This window comes from Uloborus diversus, chromosome 5, assembly GCF_026930045.1.
Source record: "Uloborus diversus isolate 005 chromosome 5, Udiv.v.3.1, whole genome shotgun sequence".
In the NCBI taxonomy this organism is placed as follows: Eukaryota; Metazoa; Arthropoda; class Arachnida; order Araneae; family Uloboridae; genus Uloborus; species Uloborus diversus.
Window position 1 is genome coordinate 160557758 of NC_072735.1, and position 25064 is coordinate 160582821.

The 25064-nt window shown below is 36.9% G+C and overlaps 1 protein-coding gene across 3 annotated transcripts in view; it reads left to right on the forward strand.

Annotated features, from left to right (window-relative positions):
* LOC129222376 (LHFPL tetraspan subfamily member 2a protein-like) overlaps positions 1 to 25064 on the forward strand; it is a 71392-nt gene that overhangs the window by 40663 nt on the left and 5665 nt on the right. For 2 of the 3 annotated variants that reach the window (XM_054856873.1, XM_054856872.1), the window contains exon 2: positions 14639 to 14834. In XM_054856873.1, the coding sequence (XP_054712848.1) occupies positions 14657 to 14834 (178 nt within the window). In that variant the 5' untranslated portion in view covers positions 14639 to 14656. Of the gene's footprint in view, positions 1 to 9006; positions 9038 to 14638; positions 14835 to 25064 lie in introns of those variants that run through there. The other variant, XM_054856874.1, reaches the window with a different exon arrangement.

Genomic DNA, 25064 nt, shown 5'->3' on the forward strand with positions numbered 1-25064 from the left:
TATATAATCGCCACGTGGCAAGTGTCGACAGCTAATATTGACCTTCAATGCGCCACACTAGAGAATAATAAATGCCCAAATGCGTCTCAACGTGCCATTTAAAAATAAATACACATATGAACTGTGTACTGTGCGCAAATCTTATAAACATCCGGTTGGAAGGGCTTTCAGAACACTACAACGCTATTTTTTCCTATTGGTTATTCGTTCATAATCGAGTCTCCCTTCGAGGAAGAATTAAAGGTCAAGGGATCTAAAATGGCAATATCGTCCACATGTTTTCGGAAGGAAATCTTCAGTGGCACTACTTTAGATGTGTTTGCTACTTGAATCGAATTAAGGTCTGCTTGGTTATTATTTTTATGACATGGTATTGCGGGTTAAACATCAAGTTCCATTAAAGTTACTATCACAAAATCTGTAAATAAGCGTTTGGGTCATTACCGCAGCCAGAATTTATCTTCTGGGGGGGGGGGGGAGGTGAGAATTATAAGTCCTTACATGTTTATGATCTACTGTTTTGAGATTTGTAATACTTTTAAAAACAAAGGCTGAGGTGGGAGGGGGAGGGGGTGACCTTCCAGCTCGCGATGCCACTGGTTTGGATTAATAAACAAAACAGAATTTGGGGTTTGGTAATTTCTGCTAAATTTTGTTAAGAAGTACTTCGTGTTTCTTCTCATACGAAAAATGGATTTTGAGTTTTTGTAATTGATGCAGATCTTTTACACGTTTATTTTGCCATGGGTTCAGGGTGCCTGTAAACTTCCTCTCCCTTTCAGAACCATGCCTTAATTGTGGAAGTGGTGATAGTTGGCGCTGCCATCTATCATCGGTCGAGACATATAATACTACTCCTGCTCTTATGTGGGCCTCATGTTCACACGGGCCGCCTTCTTCTGCATTAATTCCTGCTGTATATACTACTTTGTCCAGCTGAAAGATAGTAAGAAAGTAAACAAATGGTTTGTCAGATTTTGAGTTTTTGGGTAATTTCTCTGCTATTGAAAAGAATAAAGAAATTTTCGCCGTCTGCTTGGCGTTGATTTTCACGACATAAAAACAGCTACGTGAGAGCTGTTTTCGTGAAACTATTTTGCTTGGCATTAATAGCAACTAAAGGAAAAAAAATGTTTTCATTTGTTAAATACTAGCGGTACCCGCACGGCTTTGCCCGAAGTAGAAAATTAAAAGGTCATTTGGTTCGCCTGTATATTAACAAATAATGGATGATGAATTTCTCGCCAATTTGCTATGTTCATTTGCTCGTCCATGTTCGGTTCCACGTTATGACAATTTGGTAATTTACTGGTCCACGTTATGATACTTTGCTCGGTAAAATGTTCTTAGAATTGGAATAAAAAAAGAACAAAATCGAATTTTCGAAAAATCGCTTCAAGGTGCTCACCCCTATGCTACGAACTAATTCTGTGCCAAATTTCATGAAAATTAGCCGAATGGTCTATGCGCTGTGCGTGTAACAGACAGGACCGGCTTTAGTAGTTCTGCCGCCCTAGGCGATATTGACAAGTGCCGCCCCCCCTCCCCAATAAAAATAATAAAAGAATAAACTAATGATATTTGAATAAAATAAAAATAATAGTAAAGTGTTTACAATTAAAGGGAGTTTCTAGTTAAATTCCAAACTGGGGTTTGCATTCTAAGCCCTGGTACACACTTTAAATTATATTTTTATAAACATTAAAATAGTGCATCTCTTATGGGGGGGGGGGGAGGCGCTGAAACAGATATTCATACTTTAAAAAAAAAAATCAATTTCGGAATTTGCCGCCCTAGGCGGCCGCCTTCCCCTAGAGCCGGGCCTGGTAACAGACATCCTGACATACAGACGTACAGCTTTATTATTAGTAAAGATAAGATACTCATTCTCGCTCTGATTTTCCAATGTAAAGTTAACTTTCTTAGGAATTCTAGAAATCTGAATCATCGAACTTAACTAAAATAAAATGTATATATTCTTAAAAAAAATCTACCAAATTCTACAGTTTACAATGTTTACAGCCCTTACATTTTGGTCCCACGCACGGCTGATTAAAGAGGGGAGCTGCGGATGGTGGCAGATGTTTTCGTAAAAATAACCTTCTGTGATTACAGCTCCATCCTCCAGGTAAGAGCACTCCCGTAGAGTTACCGAATTAATGATGCATGAGTATAGGGTTACCATATTTGCAACATCCAATCAATATTAACAATGCTCCAGTTATCAATTTTTATTTCACCTCCAAAGTACCTTTTTATCCCCCCCCCCCCCGATTCTCAACGGAAATCAATTTTTATTACTTGCTGCGTGTTTTGCCTATAAAATTCCCCCCTTCCTATCGGTTGACTCCTGCGGCGGGCAGATTACAACCTGGGAAACTCGCCTGGGAGTAATAAATTACCATATGTGCCCGGGCACTCCATGGTCAGAAGTTTCCAGTACCCGCCCTGGGCCGTTGCCTAATCTGATTTGTTCCCCCATATTTCGAATCCGATCTTGTTTATTGACGCCGATAAAGGGGCTGGATTCTTAATAGGGGGAGGGGCGGAGTTCTTGATGCAGTCAGCTTCCCCTGTTGGCATTTTATCTGTAATTCTCTAGTACCCATCTTCCGATCTAATGGCTGGGTAATATTGCCACGAGCGCGGCTTGTGACAGTTTGCCATTGATTATACCGGTTTTGGAATTGCGGAGGAAAATATGTAAGGAGGCTTAGAAGAATGCAACATTCGTGTGGACTTGGGAGGAATAAAGTAATTTGTGTTTGTAGTCAAGGAATCTTTTGGTGTTAGGAGTGTTTAGTACGAATGCTTTTCCCTTCTGACTTTTTACTTTCTTTTATTTGAAAGAAGAAGAAAAAAAGTATTTTTTAAAAATTCGAATTTTAACCGATTTTTAGGCTTAGAGTGGCCTTACTTGGTTTGGCCATCTTCCGAAATTGTGTATTTGTGTGTGAATTAAGATAGTTCTGCGAGCGCTCCATTTTTTTTTAGTAAAGCAAAAAAGAAAAAAGAAAAAAAAAATCACATATGGACCCTGAGAGGAAATTTGTGCAGATTAATTTTTAATGTCAATCGGGACAAAGGGGACGCCACAGTCAATTGAATGTTTTTCTACTTAAGCGTTACTGCTATAGTGTGACTGTGATAAGTTAGTGTGATATTCACAACGTTTACTTCTCTTTGGGGACAATAAGCATGATTGCTGTTGTGTTGAGTTACTTTCCTAGTAGTTTTGCGAAAAATTCCAACTCGAATCCGCGCCAATAACACGTCTTTTTTTCACTGAACTCTCCAAAACGAAGTAGACATTGTCGAAGTCAACGGCTGAGGAGTTAGACTGATTTTGGGGCAAAATAGTCGGAGTCGAAAGTTTAAAATTCCAATAGGTCGGAGTCTTAGAGCAGGAATTGAAGATGGAGGGACGGAGAGAGCAAACCCAATCATTGCCTTAAAAATGCTGAGGCAAGATCTCAAGTCACATGGCTCAAGTTCGACGAATGGGAGACACGTTTTACGTGAGTGGCGCAGCTAATGGGATATTCAGAGAGTGAAAACACCATCAGAGCCATTGGTGTTAACATAAATGCAAATTCTAATACAGTAGTTTATGCACATAAAGGGGCTGTTTTGATATTAAAAAAAAAAAAAACCTTCAGAAGGTGTTTTTGATCAAAATATTTCCTTTAGAAGGTATATTTCATCAAAAAAAAAAAAAAACTCTAGAAGGTATTTTTCATCAAAAAAGAGAAAAAAACATCTCCAATAGGTATTTTTCATCAAGAAAAAAAAAAAAAAAAAAAAAACCTCCAGTAGGTATTTTTCATCAAAACCCCCCCTTCCTGTAGGCATTTTTGATCCCCCCCCAGAAGGTATTTCTGGATGCGCTAGGGCGTGAAACTAATTTCTTCCAATACTTTTCTTTTAAATATATCACGCGACTTGGGATCCTTGCTTCAAGAATTGGAGGCTTCACTCTCTCTACCTTTTACTCTTCTCAATGGTTGGAGTCGGTTTTTTTCCCCTCCGAATCTGTCAGTGCTTGCAGAGTTGGAATTGGACTGATTTTGGGGTAAAGGAGTTGGAGTCGAAGGTTCTAAAATTCCTGGAGTCCAGTCGGTCGTCCTCGGACTTCGTTGCCCAAGGCAACATTGTATTCGTACACGTAAGTAAATAAAAGACACTACACTGATAAGCTGGTGCTCAATAGTTTTTGTTACTAATTTGCTCTAAGGGGGTGGTGCTAGTGAAAGTTTTTACCGTAAACCGCCATTTTGATTCAAACTGAATCTTGTTGGTGGTGATGGTGTTACGTTTTTTTGAGGTAAGTGCTTAAGAGGGATGACGTTGTTTGGTCATTTTAAAATTCATATTTCGCACTTAAGTTTTTGATACACAGAATTTTTTTTAAATTGGAAATAGATTGCTGAAAATAGTCAACACCTAATTGTAGAGGGCAAAAATATTTCGTTCCAAACAACCATGACTAATTGCCACCCTGACTACTGCTAAGTTTAGTTTTTTGATTTTTTTTTCTTTTCAAAATGCGCTCATGTAAACGAGTTATGAATGGAAGTAAATGTTCGCCTCTTTCGAAGAAACTCGCGTTTTACATTTCAAAATGCTCTGCATGACGTGAGAATATTCTAACTGCATAGAATAAACATTATGTAACAAGGGAGGTCCTAGTAATCATAACGAATATCAAAAGAAAAAGAAAATCATTCTCAAAGATTTTCCTTTGTAAAATTCGAACCTATTCAGATTCTCTTTTAGCTCTGTGCTTACCAGTGCATACGAATGACCTCTTTCAGTACATTCCCTCCTTGAATGGAAAAGTTATTTCTTAGTTTCTTTTCTATACTTTTGGAAAAAAAAATTATTTCCGTTCTTGGTTTTTTTTTCATACTTTCATTTTTCTTGATTGTATTACTTCTGTTTCTTTCTTTTTTTTCTTTTTGATGCTGTATCCTAACCTGTGACCCAGGACTGCATTGAAGTATGCCGATGTACTTTTAATATTAATAGTTTACTATGAAGCCTTTAAAACTTTAAATGATACCCCGGAAAACCCAATTTATTCTAATGCTAGAAAATCTCCTGTCATGGTATGATGGGTGAAAATTGCTTTCTCTTCTACATTTGGACGAAGCCATTGCCTGTATGGTGATATTTTGATAGTTAAATTGTAACCCTAACTCCAGTGGTGAACCCTCAACTCCAGTAGATTAGCGTTCATAGTTGACTGCTTTTTCGTTTCTTCGCTCTCCTGAAATGACAGTCCTTACCAGTAAAACAGTTAAGTTACCGGATCGACTTCAGCCTCGTCACATGAAGCATTTCCCTGCATGTTAAGCATTAGCAAAGCACATTATCAAATTATCATGCCGTGGCGCGAGTTTCAGTGTTGAAACACGCGGGTTACTTTATCACTGGCTATTATTTATGTGAGGAAACTTCGGCGAAACTGTGAAGAAAAGCCTATTTCAAGTTCAATGGTCCCGATTATTTAACTTTTTCTTTTATTTTGATTATCACTCTTCACTTTGTTTTTCAGAGCAATGCAGTGGTTTTATGTTTTATGTGTTTTGGACTAAATAGTTTAAAAAATTTCAATGGACTATACTGCCCCTGTAAGAAGCTGGAGTTTTTTCCCCTCGTTCAGAGGACCTTTCGGGATAAGCAGCTTCCTTGGTGAATGTCTAAGAGTGTCTATCCATCATTTACAGATTGATCAAAAGAAAACCAGGGAAACTTCTGTCAAGCAATCCGATAGATAATGGTTACAGCAACCACTCAAGGGCGGATCCAGAAATTTTTCAAGGGGAGGACGATTTATTTTTATTAGTTTCCCCTTAAAACGTGTCCTGAATTCCAGTACTAAAGTACCGTGCCACATCCCTTGCCCAAAGGATGGCCTGCTCTTTTTAGGGCTTCAATTCTGGAACTTTTTCAGGGGAGGACCCCGAAATTTTTGATAGTTCAGTGCCGAAAAACATTCTGCTGGAGAGTTTTTTTAAATCTAAACTCAAGGAGAAGGCGATTGCCACTCCCTTGGGTCCGCGATAGCAACACCAATAATGTAGCGTGGCCTCTGGTAATTTGATGCCTAACCTTGGAAATGCATATTTACATATATTTGGGGGGTAAAGAAGAGAAATCCTTAGATTGGCATAGCGCCAATGATTATTATCTTCCCGTCCCCTTTCCTCACCTCTGTTTTAACAAATGGATTCGTGGGAGCCTCAGCGGATCAAAAATCGACTTGTAAGAGCCAGACTATAGAACCCTGTCATGTTCTGGGTGTCAAGTCAAATGCAGTATTGCTAGTCCGCGAGCCAGTCATGTAGTTAGACATTCTAAATGCACTCAATATTCTGCAGCTTATTTATTTAAATTTCGAAAATAAATTTAAAAAAGAAAAAAAAGAAAATCCGTAATTAAAAATATTTTCTTAGGTTTTAGTTCTCAAATGTTCTTTGTATTCCATCTCAATTCTTTCCGAGTAAAGTTAAGAGAAATTTCCTTCATAGTAGTTGAGAATCATAGCCGGAAATCAAGCCGCTAAGTTCTTGTCAAGCAAAGGAAATCGTTTTTTATTCTTCCGTAGCACATCCCATTTCTCTAGCAACATGCGGCCATTTTCGTTCATTGAAGTAAAACATGTTCTTCTTGGGCAGCCACATTGGAGTAAAAAGGTACAGTAATTGGATGGAATAAAATGATTCGGTTACGAATTTCAGCATCATTTTATTTGGTTTTTATTCAGTGTTGTTTTTTTCGTCGATCAGCAGGAGGTTTTTCTGAGAAAGTCGTAAAGAACCAGCAGACAAGCTGGGCGAGCATTTATTAATACTATCTTGAGTGAGATCTCCATTTGTATTTGTTTATCCATTAAACTAATTTATTCTTTTCGGCAATTTTCATGAAATTGTGCAATTAATGCGGCCAGGGTTCTTTTTTTTTTTTTTTTTTTTTAAAGGACCGAGTCATAAATCGCTGAATATTCTACATGGCGACAGAAATAGAAAATAGGGCTTTGAATCTTGAAAGGGTGAATTAATGGGTGCTCTTTGTCGGAGGAAAAAAAAGATCGGAAATAGAGCGGGGGGTGGGGCGAGAAATCTGTGTCATTGGCGATGAATCACACCTGATTTAAATGGTATGTTGCAATAGAAACACTGAAAATAAATGAATAAATAAAGGCATAGGACCGGCTCTCCTCTAACTCTGGAAAGTTTGAATTGATAAATGTAGTCATCTTAAAGTTATGAGATCAAGAAATAGTTCGTGTTTGAATAACAAAAACAAAAGTTGAAGAAGAAATGAACTTTGTTTTGCATTTTTTCAAATTCGAATGAATATATCATCTAATTCATATTTTCTCTCTCTCTCTCCCCCTCCCAAAAAAGTGGGGGAGGGGAAACTTACCATGATATTTGTGAAAACATCAACAACTTTGAACTAAAATATGAAAAGTTAAATTACGCCGCGCAATTGTCTTAGTTCACCTCAAATTAATTGGTGTTTATTTCTTTCATTCTTTTGTTTCGTGAGTCCTAATAATATGTTTGAAATAAAGTGAAGTATTAGGTGATGCAAAAAGAATGGTGGGGTTTCGTATATGAGTACCAATTTAATTTAGGAATACTGGACCTACAGCTCTGTTGAGCAGCTTGAATACAAACTGGTTACCGATAGACTAGAAGTCTCTGTGTGTTGTCTTTTGAGTTCCATTTTTTTTTACTACTATCTAGTTAGTCATAATGATGATCGAGGAAGGGGCGAGTTCGCACTTTATGATTCCTCCCCCTCCCCCCGCCCTTCGAGATCACCAGACACAACACCATGCGATTTGTTCCTGTGGGGATAAGTAAAAGATAAGCAAGCTTGACTAATTTTGACGAACTGAAAAATAGGGTCACTTGCAGCAATTGTTTCTGTGGACAGAGTACAGGCTGCAATGCATATGATAGAACTTTACAGGTGCGATATTGCCCTTCAGAAGGAGGGCGCATGGAACGTCTTTGGAACAGTTTAATTATGTATCCAAAATCTCATTTTGTACCATTTTTACTCTTAGAAATACACACGTTTGAATCCCCTCCATTATTTCTGAATCCCCCTGTTCCCTGTACAACGATTAGGGGCCCCCTGTTGCAGGTCACTGTGACCTCCTAAACATTTCCTTATTCGGCAAATTTTGTCTGTCTAAGGATTCGCCAAGATTATCATCATTTGGAAAAATTTGGAGTTCTATGCGGGAAAATTTTTAGTTCTATTTTGCAAATTGAGAATTTCCGCCGGCCTAAAAATTTAAGTCCTCTGACAGTGATGCTAACTTCTGTGTATGAAATTATCTATATTTTCGTGAAAAAGCCAAGTTCAGCTTTTTTCTAACCATGTTCAGCTTTAAATTGTAATATTCCTATTTTTCTCATGTAGTGGTAATGAGGGGGCGGGGGCCTCATCTCACATCAGTGTTCAAAGGAGGCGCAAAACCTGAAAGGTTGAGGGTCTAGGCACTAAAAAATAGAAGATTGCTTCGCCGGTATTCTCATAAAACAACTTATCTTCCCTGTTACATTGCTGATCCTCAACCGAACATTTGTTGATGCTGGGAATGCAATCTGAAGATTGGTGCTAATGTTGCGAAAAAGAATGTGAGGAAGAAAAAAAAAAGCGCCCTTTTCCATAAAAGATGTCTGAACCTTCTTTCTGACTGAGTGGCTTTCAAAGGCAAGAGAACGACCTTGTTGCGCCACCTTCACCCCTCCCTGGAACTCTATGATCCGAGTTCCTAAGCTAAAACCGATGACTTCCGCCCCCTGGAAAAGGGGGCGAGATTCCGGGCTGAAAGATCATCGGTTTGAGTAATGGGCTTGCGGGGTCCCCCCCCCCCCTCAGCCGATGGTCACGTGACAGCAATCCTCCCTCGATCCGCCCACAAGCGGGATCGGTTGGCGGGAAAAAGCTCTTTCCTACAGATCGTCTGCTGTTGCGCTTTCTGTCGGGATATAGGAGAATCGTTTGCTGGGTGAGTATCTTTTTGCCCTGTCTTTTGCTTCAACTGGAATATCTCATGACTTGTTTGTGTGATTAGAGTCTTATGCTTGCTACAAGGACGGATCCAGAAAGTATTCAAGGTGTGAGCGATTGATTTCAGATACTTACCCTTTTACAAATTTCCAAACATTAACATCCTAACATCATAAAAGATTGTCTCAAATTAAGTTTTTTTTTTTTTTTTGAACTTCCATTTCTACAGAATTGTCCGGAGGAGTGAATCCCATCCTTTAACCTTAGCGTTATTTCGGTGTCCTACAATTGCTTTTTTTTTTTTTTTTTTTTTGGACTCTCCAGAGGAGAGTTCTCGAACCCCATCTAATGTCATATAAGATTGTCCAAAATTTGAGCTTTTGGAAATTTGAAAAACTTTCTGTCCAAAGTTCAGATCCCCTACTAAAATGTTAAGAAAACTGCCCCAAATGCGTTTTTTAGACTACAGTTCGGGAAATTTTTCGAGGGAGAGCCCTCTTCTTTGTAACATTATGAAAGATCTTCAAAAATTACGCTTTTGGAACTTCAGTACCGAAAATATGCCGAAGGAGAGTTTCTGCATCTCGGTTCAAGGAGGGGGGGGGGATCGCTCCTCCCTTGTATCCGTCCTTAGTTTGCTACAATGCACCTCCGCAGCCAGAATTTACCAATGGGGTGGAAGGAGTAGGTCATTTTACAGTCCTTATATCATATAAATATAAAATACCACACTTGGGATCGGCAAAATGGTTTAAAACAAGGGTTGTTAACCCCCTCTTGCACCCCAGCATTTAATGGAGGAAATTCTTAAAATTTTTCTTGTTGGTGAATACAATGAAACAGTGTTCTTTGAACTTCCGAATTCTCGGAATTGTCATTAGAACGAGATTTTTCTTTAATTCTATGAACCTTATCCCATCCGTAGCAAAATGTCTTAAAATAATATCAAGATGACCAATGCTTTTTGGTGCCTTGCAAAATCGATTTGAGAAAATTGTTACATTTTTTATGAAAAATACTAGCATTCAGTAAATTTAAAGTGACATTAAGTCGTTCTATAGATGTGAAATGATCTATCCCAGAACCCGTGGGGAGGGGCGATTAGAGAAATTAACAGCAATGTAATAAATTTTTTTTAAAAATTAACTTGAGAGTATAAATGTTTTCCTTTTTTTTTTTTAGAAAAACCGATTTTAACGAGTATTTCCTCGAAAAACGATCTGATCAAAAAATAAACCATAGCGTGATTTTCCTCTGTGCTTCTTTACTAATAATAAAGCTGAAAGTCTCTCTCTCTGTCTGTCAAGATCTCTGTGACGCGCATAGCGCCTAGACCGATCGGCAAGGCGTTGAAATTTGGCACAAAGTTAGTTTGTAGTATGGGGGTGTGCACCTCGAAGCGATTTTTCGAAAATTCAATGTGGTTCTTTTTCTATTCCAATTTTAAAAACAAAATTATCATAAGATAGACGAGTAAATTACGAAATTATCATAACGTGGAACCGTAACATGGGCACAAACCGATTGCGAGAAAATTCACCATACATTATTTGTAAATATATAGGCGAACCAAAAGACCTTTTAATTTTCTATTACGGGCAAAGCCTTGCGGGTACCACTAGTCTAAAATAAGCAATGTTCTTAAAATGAAGCCTTACTTAAAATGACCATAGAAGTCGGAAGGAGATTGTAATGATAATATTTGGGGTACAAGTAGAGAATGTGGGGGGCTGTCCTCCCTTCCACCTGTAATTTTGGTCGTTTTAATGGGAGGTGATGGTTGCTGAACGGGAATAAATGTATTGAACTTGAACAAATATACAGTGGACGCCGGTTAGTTGAATCAGTGGTTAATTGAATCAACCGCTTTATTGAATCAAATCGTCAAAAACATAACAAAATCCAACTTTATTGAATAAGCCGCTTTATAGAATCAAAACTGTTTAGAAAAAAAGTGATTCATATAAGCGGCAGCCACTGTATTTCTTAAATTTGAATTGACGATCTCGTATAAATGTATTTTTCCTTGCTTACGCTTATAAGTTAAGTAATGAAAATATTCTGATTAAAAGTGATGCGATAAAAAAGCATGCAAAAAATAAGATGTTAGATGTCATCAAATTTTCCTGGTTACAGTAAGATGTAAATATCAAAGTAATATATTATATAGCTTTTAAATGTACTAATACTATTAGTGTTAAAGCTGAAATGGCTTTGAAATTCTATGGAGATTTTTTTTCTTGATTACATTTTTACGTATTACGTTAAGCAATATGAAATTAGTCCATTTTTCAAAACATTTCGTAGCTCATTAAGTGCCCCCATGTTTTGGTGGCCTGGGTCCGTGACCCATATGCCCATGCCTCAATCTGACCTTGTCAGTGGACATGGTTTTCTGTTGTTTTTGGTATAATTTGCATGGAGAATAGCCCCTATGACCCCCCCCCCTCCTCACCTCAATAATATTTCTATTTGTGTTCATCAAGTTCTTTCCATCCGTTTTCTCATCACATTTCCCTCTTAGTTTTTGGTTCATAAATTTAAAAGTAATTAAAAATATTAATTTATTTGTGTGTGTGTGGGGGGGGGGGATATGCCATTGCTCTTGACGGGCATACGCATGTCTGTAAATACATTGGTATTGTTTATTTCCACAGAACGCAGTTTGTTTTCATTTTATTTCTCATATGCATTAGCATAAAATGCTTAAACCAATTTCAAAAAGTTCAGCATAAACTTCAGCTTGCTTTTAGTTCTTTTGTTAAAAAAATATTTAAATCTATCACAGTCACAACTTCGAGTTATTGCTTTAAAGTATTCAAAACCTCATATGTGTCGTTAATGACTTATTGATAATATATTTTTTGGAATTCGTTTTGTTTTTCATGGAAATATGGTCGATTTTTTAAAAGGTTTAAAACGCTTTCTATTCTCTTACATAATCGTCTGTTGATTAAGACAATGTGCGCAAATAGCAGACAATTAACAGATCACCTTTCTGCAGGGGAGCTCTACTTAATGAGTATTTGTTTCCTTGAGTTGTACAGCTTCCTTGTTTCTCAAGCACTAACCAACGAAAATATTTAGCTATAGGACTGCTAATGTAAGTTGTTTCACGTGGAGTTTTCCTTCACTGCGATATGTTTCACTAACACAGTAGGTTTGTTCATCTTCCGGAGAAGTCATCAACTGACCTTAAGAAGAGGATATTTTACTGTGTTTCAGTTGCGGTTTTTATTGTGGCAGGAAGTTCTCCATTCTTTTTCTCTAGTTTCCGTTCTCCAAGATTTAAGAGGAGACAAAAGATATAGTGTGTGAATGACGGGTGTCGTTTAAACGACTTAAGTGCTTGAAAATAAATAATATCTCCGACTTGGGTCAGAATCGTGTTTTATGTGTCATTGGTGCTACAAGGAGTGGCACTTCAAACAACTTGTTTTATTCGAAACTTAAGATCAGAGGTCGACAATAAATTTAAACTAGGATCAGACACTTTTGAAAATTTTTATCGATGCCCAGAAAAAAAAATATTTTACCCAAACTATTAAAAACTTAGATCAGTCTAGCAATTACTTCAAAATACTGCAAAAAGTATTCTTCAAAAAAGTATTCTGCAAAAGAAGCTTCTATAAAGATATTACTTTCTGCGTAAAATTGCTTTAAACTAATTTATTCGTGTAATTTACACTTTCAAAACTTTTTCTGCGGTTTACTTAGACCGCTAATTGCCGACTGCTGCTTTGGATACATGAACGTAAATACTATTTGCCATCATCACAGATAGCCGTAAATTTTCACGTTTTGGGGCCTTCAACCAAGGACAGACTCACACAGCTCATTTGTATTCAAATACTACTATTATGAAACCCCTCCTCATTCTCTTTTTGATTTGTGTGCTCATACGGGGCTGTAAATGATGTCACACTTTTTTTTCAAAAAAATTGATTCCCTCTCCCTGTGTCACACTTAGCCTAACCTCCCCCCCTACTTTGTTACCTGCCACGCTGCTTTTCATAAGCATATTGTAAAAAATACCAAATGAATAAGCTTATTGTTATGCCATGTCACACTTCAAACCAAAAACTGGATCCATCAATTGGGATTAATTAACTTGATCCCAATTACTCCTCCAATTGACATTCGATAGAAATTTCCTAGAACTAAATACTGAGTAACTTTACTGAAGGCTAAAACTTATGTAATCTATCTGTTGTTGAGTTCTGAAGTTATATTTTACAAATTACTTAAAAAGTGCTTTTTTTGTTCGTATCGTGGAGCAAATTTATTTTTAGGTACAAAAAAGAAAAAAAATAATAGAAATTATTGTTTGAAAAGTCCTGATGAAATTGTTTGTTGGAAAAAGAAAACCCAACTCGATCCACACAATACCATAATCGAAGAGTAAGTAAATGTATTTATGCCGGGCATCATCTCATCAGTGACTCGGAGTCCGGGAATCGAGATGGTAGTCGAAATAGGTTTGGAAATTTCCGAAGAAGCCACTTCGCCTGATCTCGTATGCGTATAATTGGTAAGAAACATACACTTTAAACTGATAGTAAACAAATGTCTGTGTCCGGCTACTTCTGACAGATCCGGGAGCAAAGGCCGAAACCGTTACCAACGGATTCGGAAATTTCCGGGGAAGCCTCGGTCTCACTTCCGCGGAGTTTGTAGGTAACAAGTACAGCATCGTATTAAAGCCAGTATAAGTTGTTTTCACTGCATCGACACTGCACTCACAAAGAAACTACTTTTACAGAAGTATTTTTACTCATAACTTGCATGCAGGCGTCTTGTAATAAAGTAACTAGGTGTAACGACTAGGAAACAAAAACTTATTTGAAATAGCGAGGAAGTCTCTAAAGCCTTACAGCATCTTGTTTATGATATTGTGAAAAATATGACTCAAAATGTTAATATTGTATTAAATTTCTACAATAGTAACAAAATATAAATATTTTGGAAAAGCAAGTTTAGTAATTAATTTTTATCAATTGCTTCTTTCTTTTTCATGCACGTAAAAATTTTTAAGTTTTAAAAATAGTTTTCAGCTATAATATTAGAGCCTGAACTGTTATTAGTTTTCTCTTAGGGGCCGTCCACAAATAATATCGCGCTTTTAGGGGAAAGGAGTTCATTAAATTGTCACAGTTTGTAACAAGTGTGACATCACGCATTTTTTTTATAAGAGTTTATGAAAAATATCGTAACATTACAAAAAGGAGGTAGGGAAGGGGACTGAAGAAGTGACATTTTATGACAAAGGAAGGAAGGGATCAAAAATGATGAAAAAAAGTACGACATCTTTTATATGACCAAAAGGAGAGAATAAACTTTTTGAGATGAGGATTAAAAAAAAAACTTTATGTAGGAATCGAAAATTGTTTAAAATACATGTTCTTTATCATTATCCCATATAAATATGCACAAGCAGCAAGATGCGTAGTTCACATTTTATGCCATCGACCTTTTTACGCCAAGACTGTCGCTTTCGGTGGCTGCTTTAAAAAAAATTGGCTGCAGTATAAGAACTGGTAGGTAGAACGGTGGAAATAAATGTTGAGTCAATTTGGTGTTTTTGTTTCATTTGTAACAGGTTCCCCAGAGAGCGAGGATGTGTAACGTGATCGTGACGTCCCGGACGTTGCTGTGGTGCCTGTTGACGATCGCGACGACGCTGGCCATGCTGGCTGCTGTCGTCACGCCCACCTGGCTCATAGGCGCCCCCAGGCGGCCTGGAGTCAGAGCGAGGGGAGACACTGCGGAGCGAGACCTCTACTCGCCATCCCTCGGTAAGCACAAAAAGTTTACAACAATTTTTATTTAACTCTAGTACCTTAATTTCAACTTTTCTCGGGGGGGGGGGGGGGGGTGCAGCTGTTTGAATTTGTCGTATGCCGTTTGCGTTATCACTAGCGCATCTAGAAATACCTTCTCGAGGGTTTTTTTTTTTTTAAATCAAAACAGTCCTTTCATATGCATAATCTGCATAGATGTTAAAACCAATGCCTCTGTTTTTTTTAACCTCCAAGACCCCACCCTTTGCTGAACCACTGCGTCGTTTAATTTAACTTAGATGACCCGTGCGAGGCATTCGCGCTGGACAGAACGAATTATATTCCGAAGAACGTATAGACACCAGAAAAATCCATTTCGACGATACTCAAATTAATTTCAACGAGTTTTCTCGTGACGTCCGTATGTATGTGTGTATGTATCTCGCATAACTCAAAAACGGTATGTCCTAGAAAGTTGAAATTTAGTACGTAGACTCCTAGTGGAGGCTAGCTGTCCACCTTCAATTTTTTTGCATTCGGATGATCCAAAGGGGGTATTTTACGTTTTTGTGGGAAAATCATTGTTACTTTGCAAACTCAAGTGATGTTATAATTTGGCAAACACTTGGCGACCAAAAATTTGGCGTCATATCACCAAGTTGGCTCAAATTTGGCGTGTTTTTCTGAGCAATCACGATTGCTTATTGTTCTCATTTGACTGTTTTGAATTATCATTTTATTTTCCCACCAGCACCACCGTCGCGTCAACCGGCCTCACGATGCTGCTCCTCTTGCGAAAACCGTCTCTAGGTTGCGTCCATATCCTACACATACACGCATACACACTCATGCCTGCGCACAGACACAAACACACACTCCTACACACACACATACACACACTCATGCCTGCACACAAACACATATGCCTACATACATACACACACACACACACACACGAACGCCTACACACACACGCGTACACACACAGCACTGCATACACAACACGCACACCCACACACATACGCCTACACAAACACACACACATACGCCTACACAAACATACACACATGCGCCTACACAAACACACACGCGCATTCATACACACACACGCCCGTGATTGCGAAAAACATAATTTGAATTCAAGATGCCAAAAATTCAAATTAATATAATTTTTTTTTTAATTTTTAAATCTGGTTTTGTTTTGGCCACTATATTGGCGAGATCGAGAGTTAACCATTGAATCAAATTAAAATGTCCAATGTTAGGAAAATTAATCTGTATAAAACGTTTTTTTTTTTTTTTTTGATTCAGTTCGCAACAAACTTGGGATAAAAATGTTTTCAGTGTTTCTTTGCTTACTCCAAGGCACTATTATCATTGAATTGACGTAAAATGAAGTCATGTGATGCACACGTCTGCTCGTTTCGGTTTTCATTTCATATCGGAAAAACTTTTTTTTTGAGCAATCACGATTGCTTATTGCTTTCATTTGACTGTTTTTGGCGTGCTATCATTTTTCCCACCGGCGCGGCGCCACCCTCTGCCAGCACCACCCGTCGCGGCGGCCGGCCTCACGATGCTGCTCCTCTAGCGAAAACCGTCTCCAGGTTGCGTATATATCCTACACACACACGCATACATACACGCACCAACACACACGCACACACAAACACAAGCACCACCATACACACAAATACCCCTACACACATACACAAACACGCATGTATACAGACACCAACACATACACACAAATACACACAACTGCCCGTACATTCATGCCTGCACACAGACACAAACACATATGCTTACACACACATACACATACCCCACCCCCACCCCCACGCACACAAAGACTCATACACACAACTACCCACTCTCATGATTGCACACAGACACAAACACACATGCCTACACACATACACATACCCCACCCCCCCACACACACATACAAACGCACACTCGTGATTGCGAAAAACATAATTTGAATTCAAAGATGACAAAATTCAAATTATTATTATTATTTTTTTTTTTTTTTTTTTGCGGGTAAAATAATTTATGTCGAACTAAAGAGCACAAAATTACCTTTAAAAATTTATTTTTATTGTAACTGTAAAGGCTCGGAGATATTTAATTCCAATTTCCGCCGGTGATTTTTTTTTTGGTAAGTGACTATTTTCCCCCCACTTTCTTTATTTTCTAGTGTCTGCGAAAGGATTACATATCACTTTTCGTTTTAGCTAGACTCTGGATCAACATTCGTGAACTTTAAAATTAAATATCTCTGCGCCTCTAACAGCTACAATAAAAATGAAAATATTTTTTCAAAGGTTATTTTATGCTCTTTAGCTCATCATAAGTTGTTTTACCTGCAAATAAAAAGTTTTTGCGGTATAAAACGAAAACTGATAAAACGTACCTAGAATCCAAAACTATAGCGCGAGGTTCCCCGACGTCCGACCACATTTTGAAACAATAAGACGAAAACATGCATCTTATCATAATTATGAATACAAATTGAGTTTTGTTCACAAAACAGATGGAGGTAGAAATTTGCACATGGGGTATTTTGTACTTAAAGAGCTACGTTCACTGGTCCTTTTTTTTTTTTTACAAACACTGATTTTAATGTTTCAAACAAAAGGCTTAATTTCTGCCAAACTTGAACTCCAATCTGATATTAGTACAGTAAAATTAGGCCAAAAAATGGCCAAACCCAAACATCCAAAAAAAAAAGGCGAAACCTGTTGCAAATTACTTCTTATCCTTCCAGCAAGAAGGGGTAAAAAGTCCCAGCACTTTGCGCGTCGGGTTTTGGGGGGAAAGGGGGGGGGACGAAATAATCTTCTATTTAATAAAAATAATTTCTATTACTTAAAAAAAATTCTCAAACCTCGCAGAAACCACTCTATAATAGTAAAATAATAAACTCTCACAGAAAAAAATTCTAATTAACAGGGGTGGACAGGCGGAGGGGGGGGGGTGTCCATGGAGCAGCTTTGCGTTTTTGGAATTTTTAAGGTAGTTTTTTTCAAGGATTATTTCTTTCTTTTTTGAGGACTTTTATTCTGGATGGGTACTCCGTCACACTTAAGGGGTGCGCCATCGCTTTGGGGGGGGGGAGACCCTGAATTTACATTCTAAAATCAACTATTGCAGTGAAGTTCACGAAAAAAATTCCCTGAGTTAAACTCTTCCGAAGTAAAAAATGTCACACAATGATATGGTAATATCAGAATGATAATCCTAAAAGATCTAAGCGAGCTCAGTAACCAAATTATTTGTGACTGGAGTTATTAACCTGTTTAGAGCGCTGGAAAACCAAATTCCTGTGCAGCATAAAAAAAAGTCCAAATTGACCAAAGTTTCTCTACTTCTTCTTGATTAACTTACTTCAACTTTTCTACAATCTTTTGCCATCACCGTAAGGGGGGACAAACCAAAATTGCCAATAGTGAGACGGGCAATGCTGCAATTCTGCACCCTCTAAGTCGGTGGGGGGGTTCTCATTTGCAAACACCAAGCTACCTCTCTTTTACGCAGATGGTTATGTGAATTATGCTAAATATGCGGACATATACTTTCAACACTATCTGAAACTTTTGAGTACATTATGCGACAAAAAAAATTTGATCACATTAAACATCAGGCTAAAACATCAGCTATCCAACGATCTAACGCAGTGACAAATTCAGGTGGTCTAGAACCTGTAGTGATTCAACGATAAAACAAGTCTTGATGAGAGCAATAAGCAATACAACAATAGAATGCTAAATATTTACACCTTTTTGTATCTCAGTTTGGAAATTACAATCTGTTTCTAAAGCCCCCAAAAGTTTCTTCCCTCTCAAGTTGGTAGTAGTATTGCTCGCAAATGATAAAGTGAGTTGCGATGAGACCTTTAACGTTCGTGTAGTAAAATCAAAGGATATTGAAGGCAAATAATTTTGTGGCATTTCTTTGTAAAGGAGGTAAGCAGTTATGTCTTTAGCTTCTGTTACGAGAGTAGTTATTATCTGTTAAGATGTGTAAGCCCAAACCATCTTTTATACCGAATGGTATGAACAGTAAAGATGGAATAACAAATTGCTAAAAGCTTCTGGTACGAGTTATGCGCTGATCCTCCATCAGTATTCGATGAATCTGGTTTCAGAAGGAAAGAAATCCTGTATCGTTAAAGTGCTATTATCTGAAACAAAAGGTTCATCCACCATCACAGAACGAACAGCTGGTGTCATATATGAGGCAGTGAGAAGCAAAGGGATGTAAGTGAACATTTTCAAGTTTTGAATAAAACGCGTTTAAAGGTAACATCCCAGGTAGGCTTTCATTGATTTTCTTTTCTAAATCATGCTGTATAGAAGCAACTACCAGGTCTACTAGTACCATCTCTTGCCCCAAGATAGAGGAGAGGTTCACCAACCATTTGTACTGGTTATCTCCAAATTTTTAATTTTGCCACTGACACCCCTTTGCTTCTCACTGAATCATATGTAATAGATGGAAGATACCTGCTTCCTGCTTGATCATATTTTTGGTTTCGTAAGCTTCAAGGAAATATGCCAGCAATGCAGTGTATAGGTCACTTGTAAGTATGGGAAAGCTAGTGTCATTTTTGATGGGTGCAAAGAAAGCACCACAGAAACATGATCTGCGTCTTATTTCAACAGCCAAGCTCTAGAAGACTTTCTGCGCCTCAAACCTTGTGCTTGCTCTGAGGGTTTCATTGGATATAGTGAGTGTTTGAAAAGTCTGAAAGTGGACTGAAGTGTGCAACAATAACGATTTTGCTGAGAATCTAAATTCCAAAAAAAAAAAAAAAAATGATAACGAAGACTTTTTGTTAAAGCTTAGGAGAAATCATTTGAAAGCAAAAAACAATTCAGCGTAATGTTTCTGGCCATTGAATCAAATGTGCACCATCAGAGGGGGGGGGGGGAGGATAATATTTTAGTATATAATTTCGTTTCGGGAGGTGAGCTACTGTTCTTATGGGGTGGACAGTCTTGATTTAATGCATTTTAGATTTGCATGAAATAATACTTCTACTTGAAATAAAAGGGGAGGGGGGTGAGTATTTATTTTATTTGGCGGAGGGGGGGGGGTGTTGTAGCTTTGAGAGGAGGTGCACCATCGCTCTTGGAGAATGGACACACTTGATTTCTAACTTTAACTTGGCATAAAATAATTTTTCCATATGAAATGTACGGAGGGGGGTTCGGGGGTACTGCTTCGTTTTACGGGGATAGGGGGGCTCTGTAGCATTGATGGGTTATGTCATCCTTCTTGACGGTCAAACACCTTTAATTCCATGCCTTTAAATTTAGTATAACATAATATTCTCATTTTAAATTTACTCTAAAAATTCTGGAAAAATACCCAAAACAGCAATTTTTAGATGCCCCCCATTCCAAAACCCGACGCACAATGGGGTGGGACTTTAAACCTGTTCTTATTGGGAGGGTAATAAACAATTTGCACCAGATTTAGCTTTTTTTTTTTTTTTGGATGTTTGAGTCCGACCCCTATTTTTACTGTACTATATACAGTGATATCATTTCAAAGCTAAAATAGGTAGCCCAGTTTTTAGTAGATTTGACCGCTTGTAGCTTAAAAGATTGTTTTTGAAAAGGCCGTTTACAGATTTTTGCGCCATTTCAACTTTGAGTACTTCAAATGTTTCAAAGTTTGTACCTCGCTGAAAAATGAAACTAGCTCGATTGTAAAAATTTCATTTTATAGGATTTTTGTCTGCTATTTTCATATGCTCTTATTTTGTGTGTAGAATTCCCAGGAATTTCAGAAATCGGTTTTAAATTCCGAAATTTGTGTTTTGGACCGTAACTTGGTTACGATTACGAATTGGACACGATAATGGGTGGTTCTATGCTTTACTTGGGCTCTTCTAACACCGCCTTTCGTCTGGCACATTAGGTCAAATTCACCCTGTATATGATTATCATCTGCTTTATCTATTGTTTTTTTTTTTTAATGACAACGCTAAAAGAAATCAGAGATAGAATAGCGCAAAATGTACTAAAGACGGTAACTTTTCAAAATTTAACCTTCAAGAAAACGTGCTTTAACTCTTTTTTAAAGAGAAATAATTTATGGGAAATACAAGTTTTTACATCAATTTATTATCAGATATTAATCCAACTGGTACGTTTCTCTGTCACGAAGAATGAGTGCAAACATTCAATATGCTCAATAAATAAATAACATTTTATTTAAAACTAGGAGTACATTTTTTTTTCATATCGTCAAAATGTTGCTAAACTCCAAAGTACGGCACACGTTCTTTCTTTCTTCTCTGCCTAATTTAAGGAATGGACTCGTTTTCTCAAGTGATCGACAAGGGTCATTTGTTTGCGAAAGGACTATATCAGTGAGGCAAAGTCATGATAAAGTTACTAATTTCGGGAAAAACAAAAGAGCATCTGTGAGTAAAGCTTACCAATGACGTGGCCTAATAAACTTTGTGCGCCTCGGGCCAAGCTCTCAGCAAATTCATCTGGTCCTTTAACTGAACCCTAAATAAATTTAGGAAAGAAAAATAATACTTTTATTAGAGAGAGAGGCCAAAAATATAATAATTCTTAATCTGTTACGGTATTGACTGTAAAAATATTTAGTGTAAAAATAGGATAATGAGTGTCATTTAAGGAAAAACATGAATTGCTTGACTAATTTATACACACGCACACTTTAGTAGGGGAATGTGGAGCAAAATGAAGACTAGTTAAGATAACTGTCCAAAATTAGCGACATGGCAAATGTGGTGCACCAGGGTCCATATATGACAGAAGCGAAAAACGGCTGCGGAGATACGTTCGGGCAAATAGAAAAAATATTCATAAGTTTTAGGAATACAAGTCTAGTTTGGTCTTTGAGTTTGATAAAAGAAAAAAAAATGCAGATAACTGCAAAACCTCATGAACCGTCAAAAATGTGTGCTGATATTTCAAAACTGTAAGTCAAGAGAGAGTGAAAGTTTAAAAATCTTATGAGTATAGGTTAAAGAGATGGTTATCAATTTAACCATGTCTGGAATCCATTCAATGACATGTTTATTTGAATTAAAAAAAAATGCATTGAACCGTTTGTTTGAACGATAAAATTTTTTGTTTCACAAAAATTTTTATCCCTAATCATGTAGTTTCTGTGCAAAATTAATCTTTCTGCATCAAAATCATTCTTGTACTCGTAGAACCGATACGTAAATAACAATCTCAAGCCTTAGAATGAATTTTTAAGAAAAATTAAGATTTTTATTTCGCGCTCTTATTTTTCCTGTTTACTTGCTATGGGGGTGTCCAGCACCTTTACGAATGTTTTTTTTCTTTTTTTTTTGGGGGGGGGGGTTCTTAAGCATCGTAGCACCCCCGTAGTCGGCGTACTTACACACCCATCTTTTGAATTATTAAACCATCGATCAGTTAATAGGCGTACCATAAAGGAGTGAGGGAGTCCGCATGAGATTTTTTAAAATTCAAATATACCTATTCACTGCTATATTTGATTGAAATATGAGTTTTCAGCCTTAAAAAATATGTATGATCGTTTTCTTATTATCAGAAGCTTCTCTGAAGTTGTTTGTCCAATTGAAAGAACTTCTGCAAATCTGAACTAGGGCCGAACCCGACAATTTCGAATAATCGACGTTTTACTGTATTTAAATTGCAACTTCGTATCATTATTACACTCAATTGACGAAGCGTAATTCCACCCCCTCTCTCTTTCGAATTTGAAACAAACAGAAATGATGTCCATCCATGCGAAATAATGGCTTCGTGTTACTTTTCCGCAGACAGCATCCCACGATATTACGTACAGGTCAGTGGCCGTATGTGTGGTCAGCTGTTATTTGAAGCTAGACGATTCATATTCGAGCGCAAGTGCCAGAAGCATAGTTTTACATGCTGTAGTTAATTATTCTACGCTTCCAAAAGTTATAGTTTAGCATAAATTTCAGACTATTTTTTTTCAGATTTGTTGTTTACAACAATTCTGAAAAAAAATTTGTTGTCAACACGCGCTTATAAATCGGAACATCAGAAATTGAATTATCTATACAGCAAGAAATGTGAACCACGATAATATTAAATTGCTAGGTACAGCAAAATCATGCTGTTAAAAAATTGTAGTACGTTTAAAAGCTTTTATTTTAAAACAGTTGAAATGAAAACGCAAAGTATAACTTGAATGCATTCAATTTTCATGCCTTTGACCTGCAAAGTTAGGGTTTATGAATACAGTATGGAAACGTTTAAAATTAAATAATACTGCTGAATATAAAAAAATAATTACAAGTACAAAAGAAATCCAACTCCTCAGAAAGTACCAAAAAAAAAGAGGGTTGGGGATATTCCAAAAACAGCAAACGATAACCCAGTAAGCAAAATATCTTGCCTCAGTATTGCATAAAGGTTGACGTGCAAGAAAAATCATCTTGCATTAATGCTGCCTCAATGTTGTTATGTTACTCCATTTATGCTGTCAGCAGGCTGCCGCAATATTGACTGACAAGGTGTATGCAGCATAATATCAGGAAAATATCAAGGTATACTGCTTTTGTAATGTTGCATACGTATTGATATGACAGGATAATATCAAGATGTTGTCATGACAGCATGAAAGCAAGGTCTAGGCAAGATGATCTTGCTTTTGTAATCTTGCATACGTATTGATATGACAGGATAATATCAAGATGTTGTCATGACAGCATGAAATCAAGGTCTATGCAAGATGATCTTGCTTTTGTAACATTGCATACGTATTGATATGACAGGAAAATGTCAGGATACATTGTCATGACAGTATGAAATCAGCACGTCTGCAAGGTGTTTTATCTATTTATTTTATTTATTTATTTTATTTTATATTTTGTATTATTTTCACTTTAAAGTCGGGAATTAAGTTTCATTCTTTAATTATTTCTGTTATTCTTCAATTTAGTTTTCTAGCCTAAGAATATTTTCTTAAAGCTGACATCTGATCGGAAATTCATATAAATGTATTAATAGTACTCGCAATTTAATTTAAAAAATGAAAGTTTCTTCGTTTTGCGTAATACTTGACTTATTTTTTAAATTCATGCTTCTAATTGTATTATAAATACATAAAATGCCTAGTTAATAATAATTGCAGAAGTTTTTATAACACATTTAGGAGGAAAGAAAGCAAAATAATAAATAAGTAAATAAATACAATAAAGTACATTTCCAAATGGATGTCAGCATTGAAATATCCCATGGACAAAACACATGAATTTATCTTAAAGAATAACATAAATAACCATTGAATAAAATTGATCTTACTCATGAGATTGAAGTGATAATACTAAATTCTGGGCTTCATGTCCTTTGTTTCAAAGTCTAGGGACGAAAAAAGTTATTTTCGGCCATTTTTAACATTGATCGCACATCGTCTGCTATATGATTTGTTTAGTACTATATTAATAAACAAATGCAGTTATCAGTCATTCATAAGTTATTCCTAAAACAATACGATTCCACACTAATAACTAAGCAACCAACTTAACGAAGCCTAAAGAAATGCAACGCCACGTGCAGCTCCTCTGAACCGACTGAATCGAACGAATTAGAAAGATGTGCCAGCAAGCAATGCGAGGGACGCTGGGTAGAAAGAACTGTGCGCATGCGCAAGTATCAACGAAGGTCCACCTGTTCTATTGTGTACTAATTACCTTGACGGCGACAGCATGAAATCAATATCATCTTGACGGCGTTAACATGTATGCAATGTTGTTATTGTAAGGTAATATCAATATTGATATTTTAAGATGAATGCAATGTTGCATACGTGTTGTTATTTTAAGGTAATATCAATATTGATATTTTAAGATGAATTCAATGTTGCATACGTGTTGTTATTGTAATATTGCTTTTTAATCTTTATGCAAGCTTTATGCAGTATGAAACATGTCAATATTGACGCCGTCAGTATAATATCAAGATCTGTCAAGGTTGATGCAAGAAATTTTGCTAGTAGGGAATATGTATTACCAGAAGCGGAATTTTTTTTTTTTTCAACAAACTTTAGTTTTTATGAACTTAATTTGTCAGGCATGGATGAAAGCCGTCCGTGTTAGCGTTAGCAAAGTTACTAAAAATAAGAGCTGAAGAAAAGGCTTTTTTTGTGGTTTTTCATGACTATCTTCGTTTTTAAGACCGGCAAAAATGGATTCCTTTTAAAACTTACGAGTCGTTTCGAACTTTTCTCAAC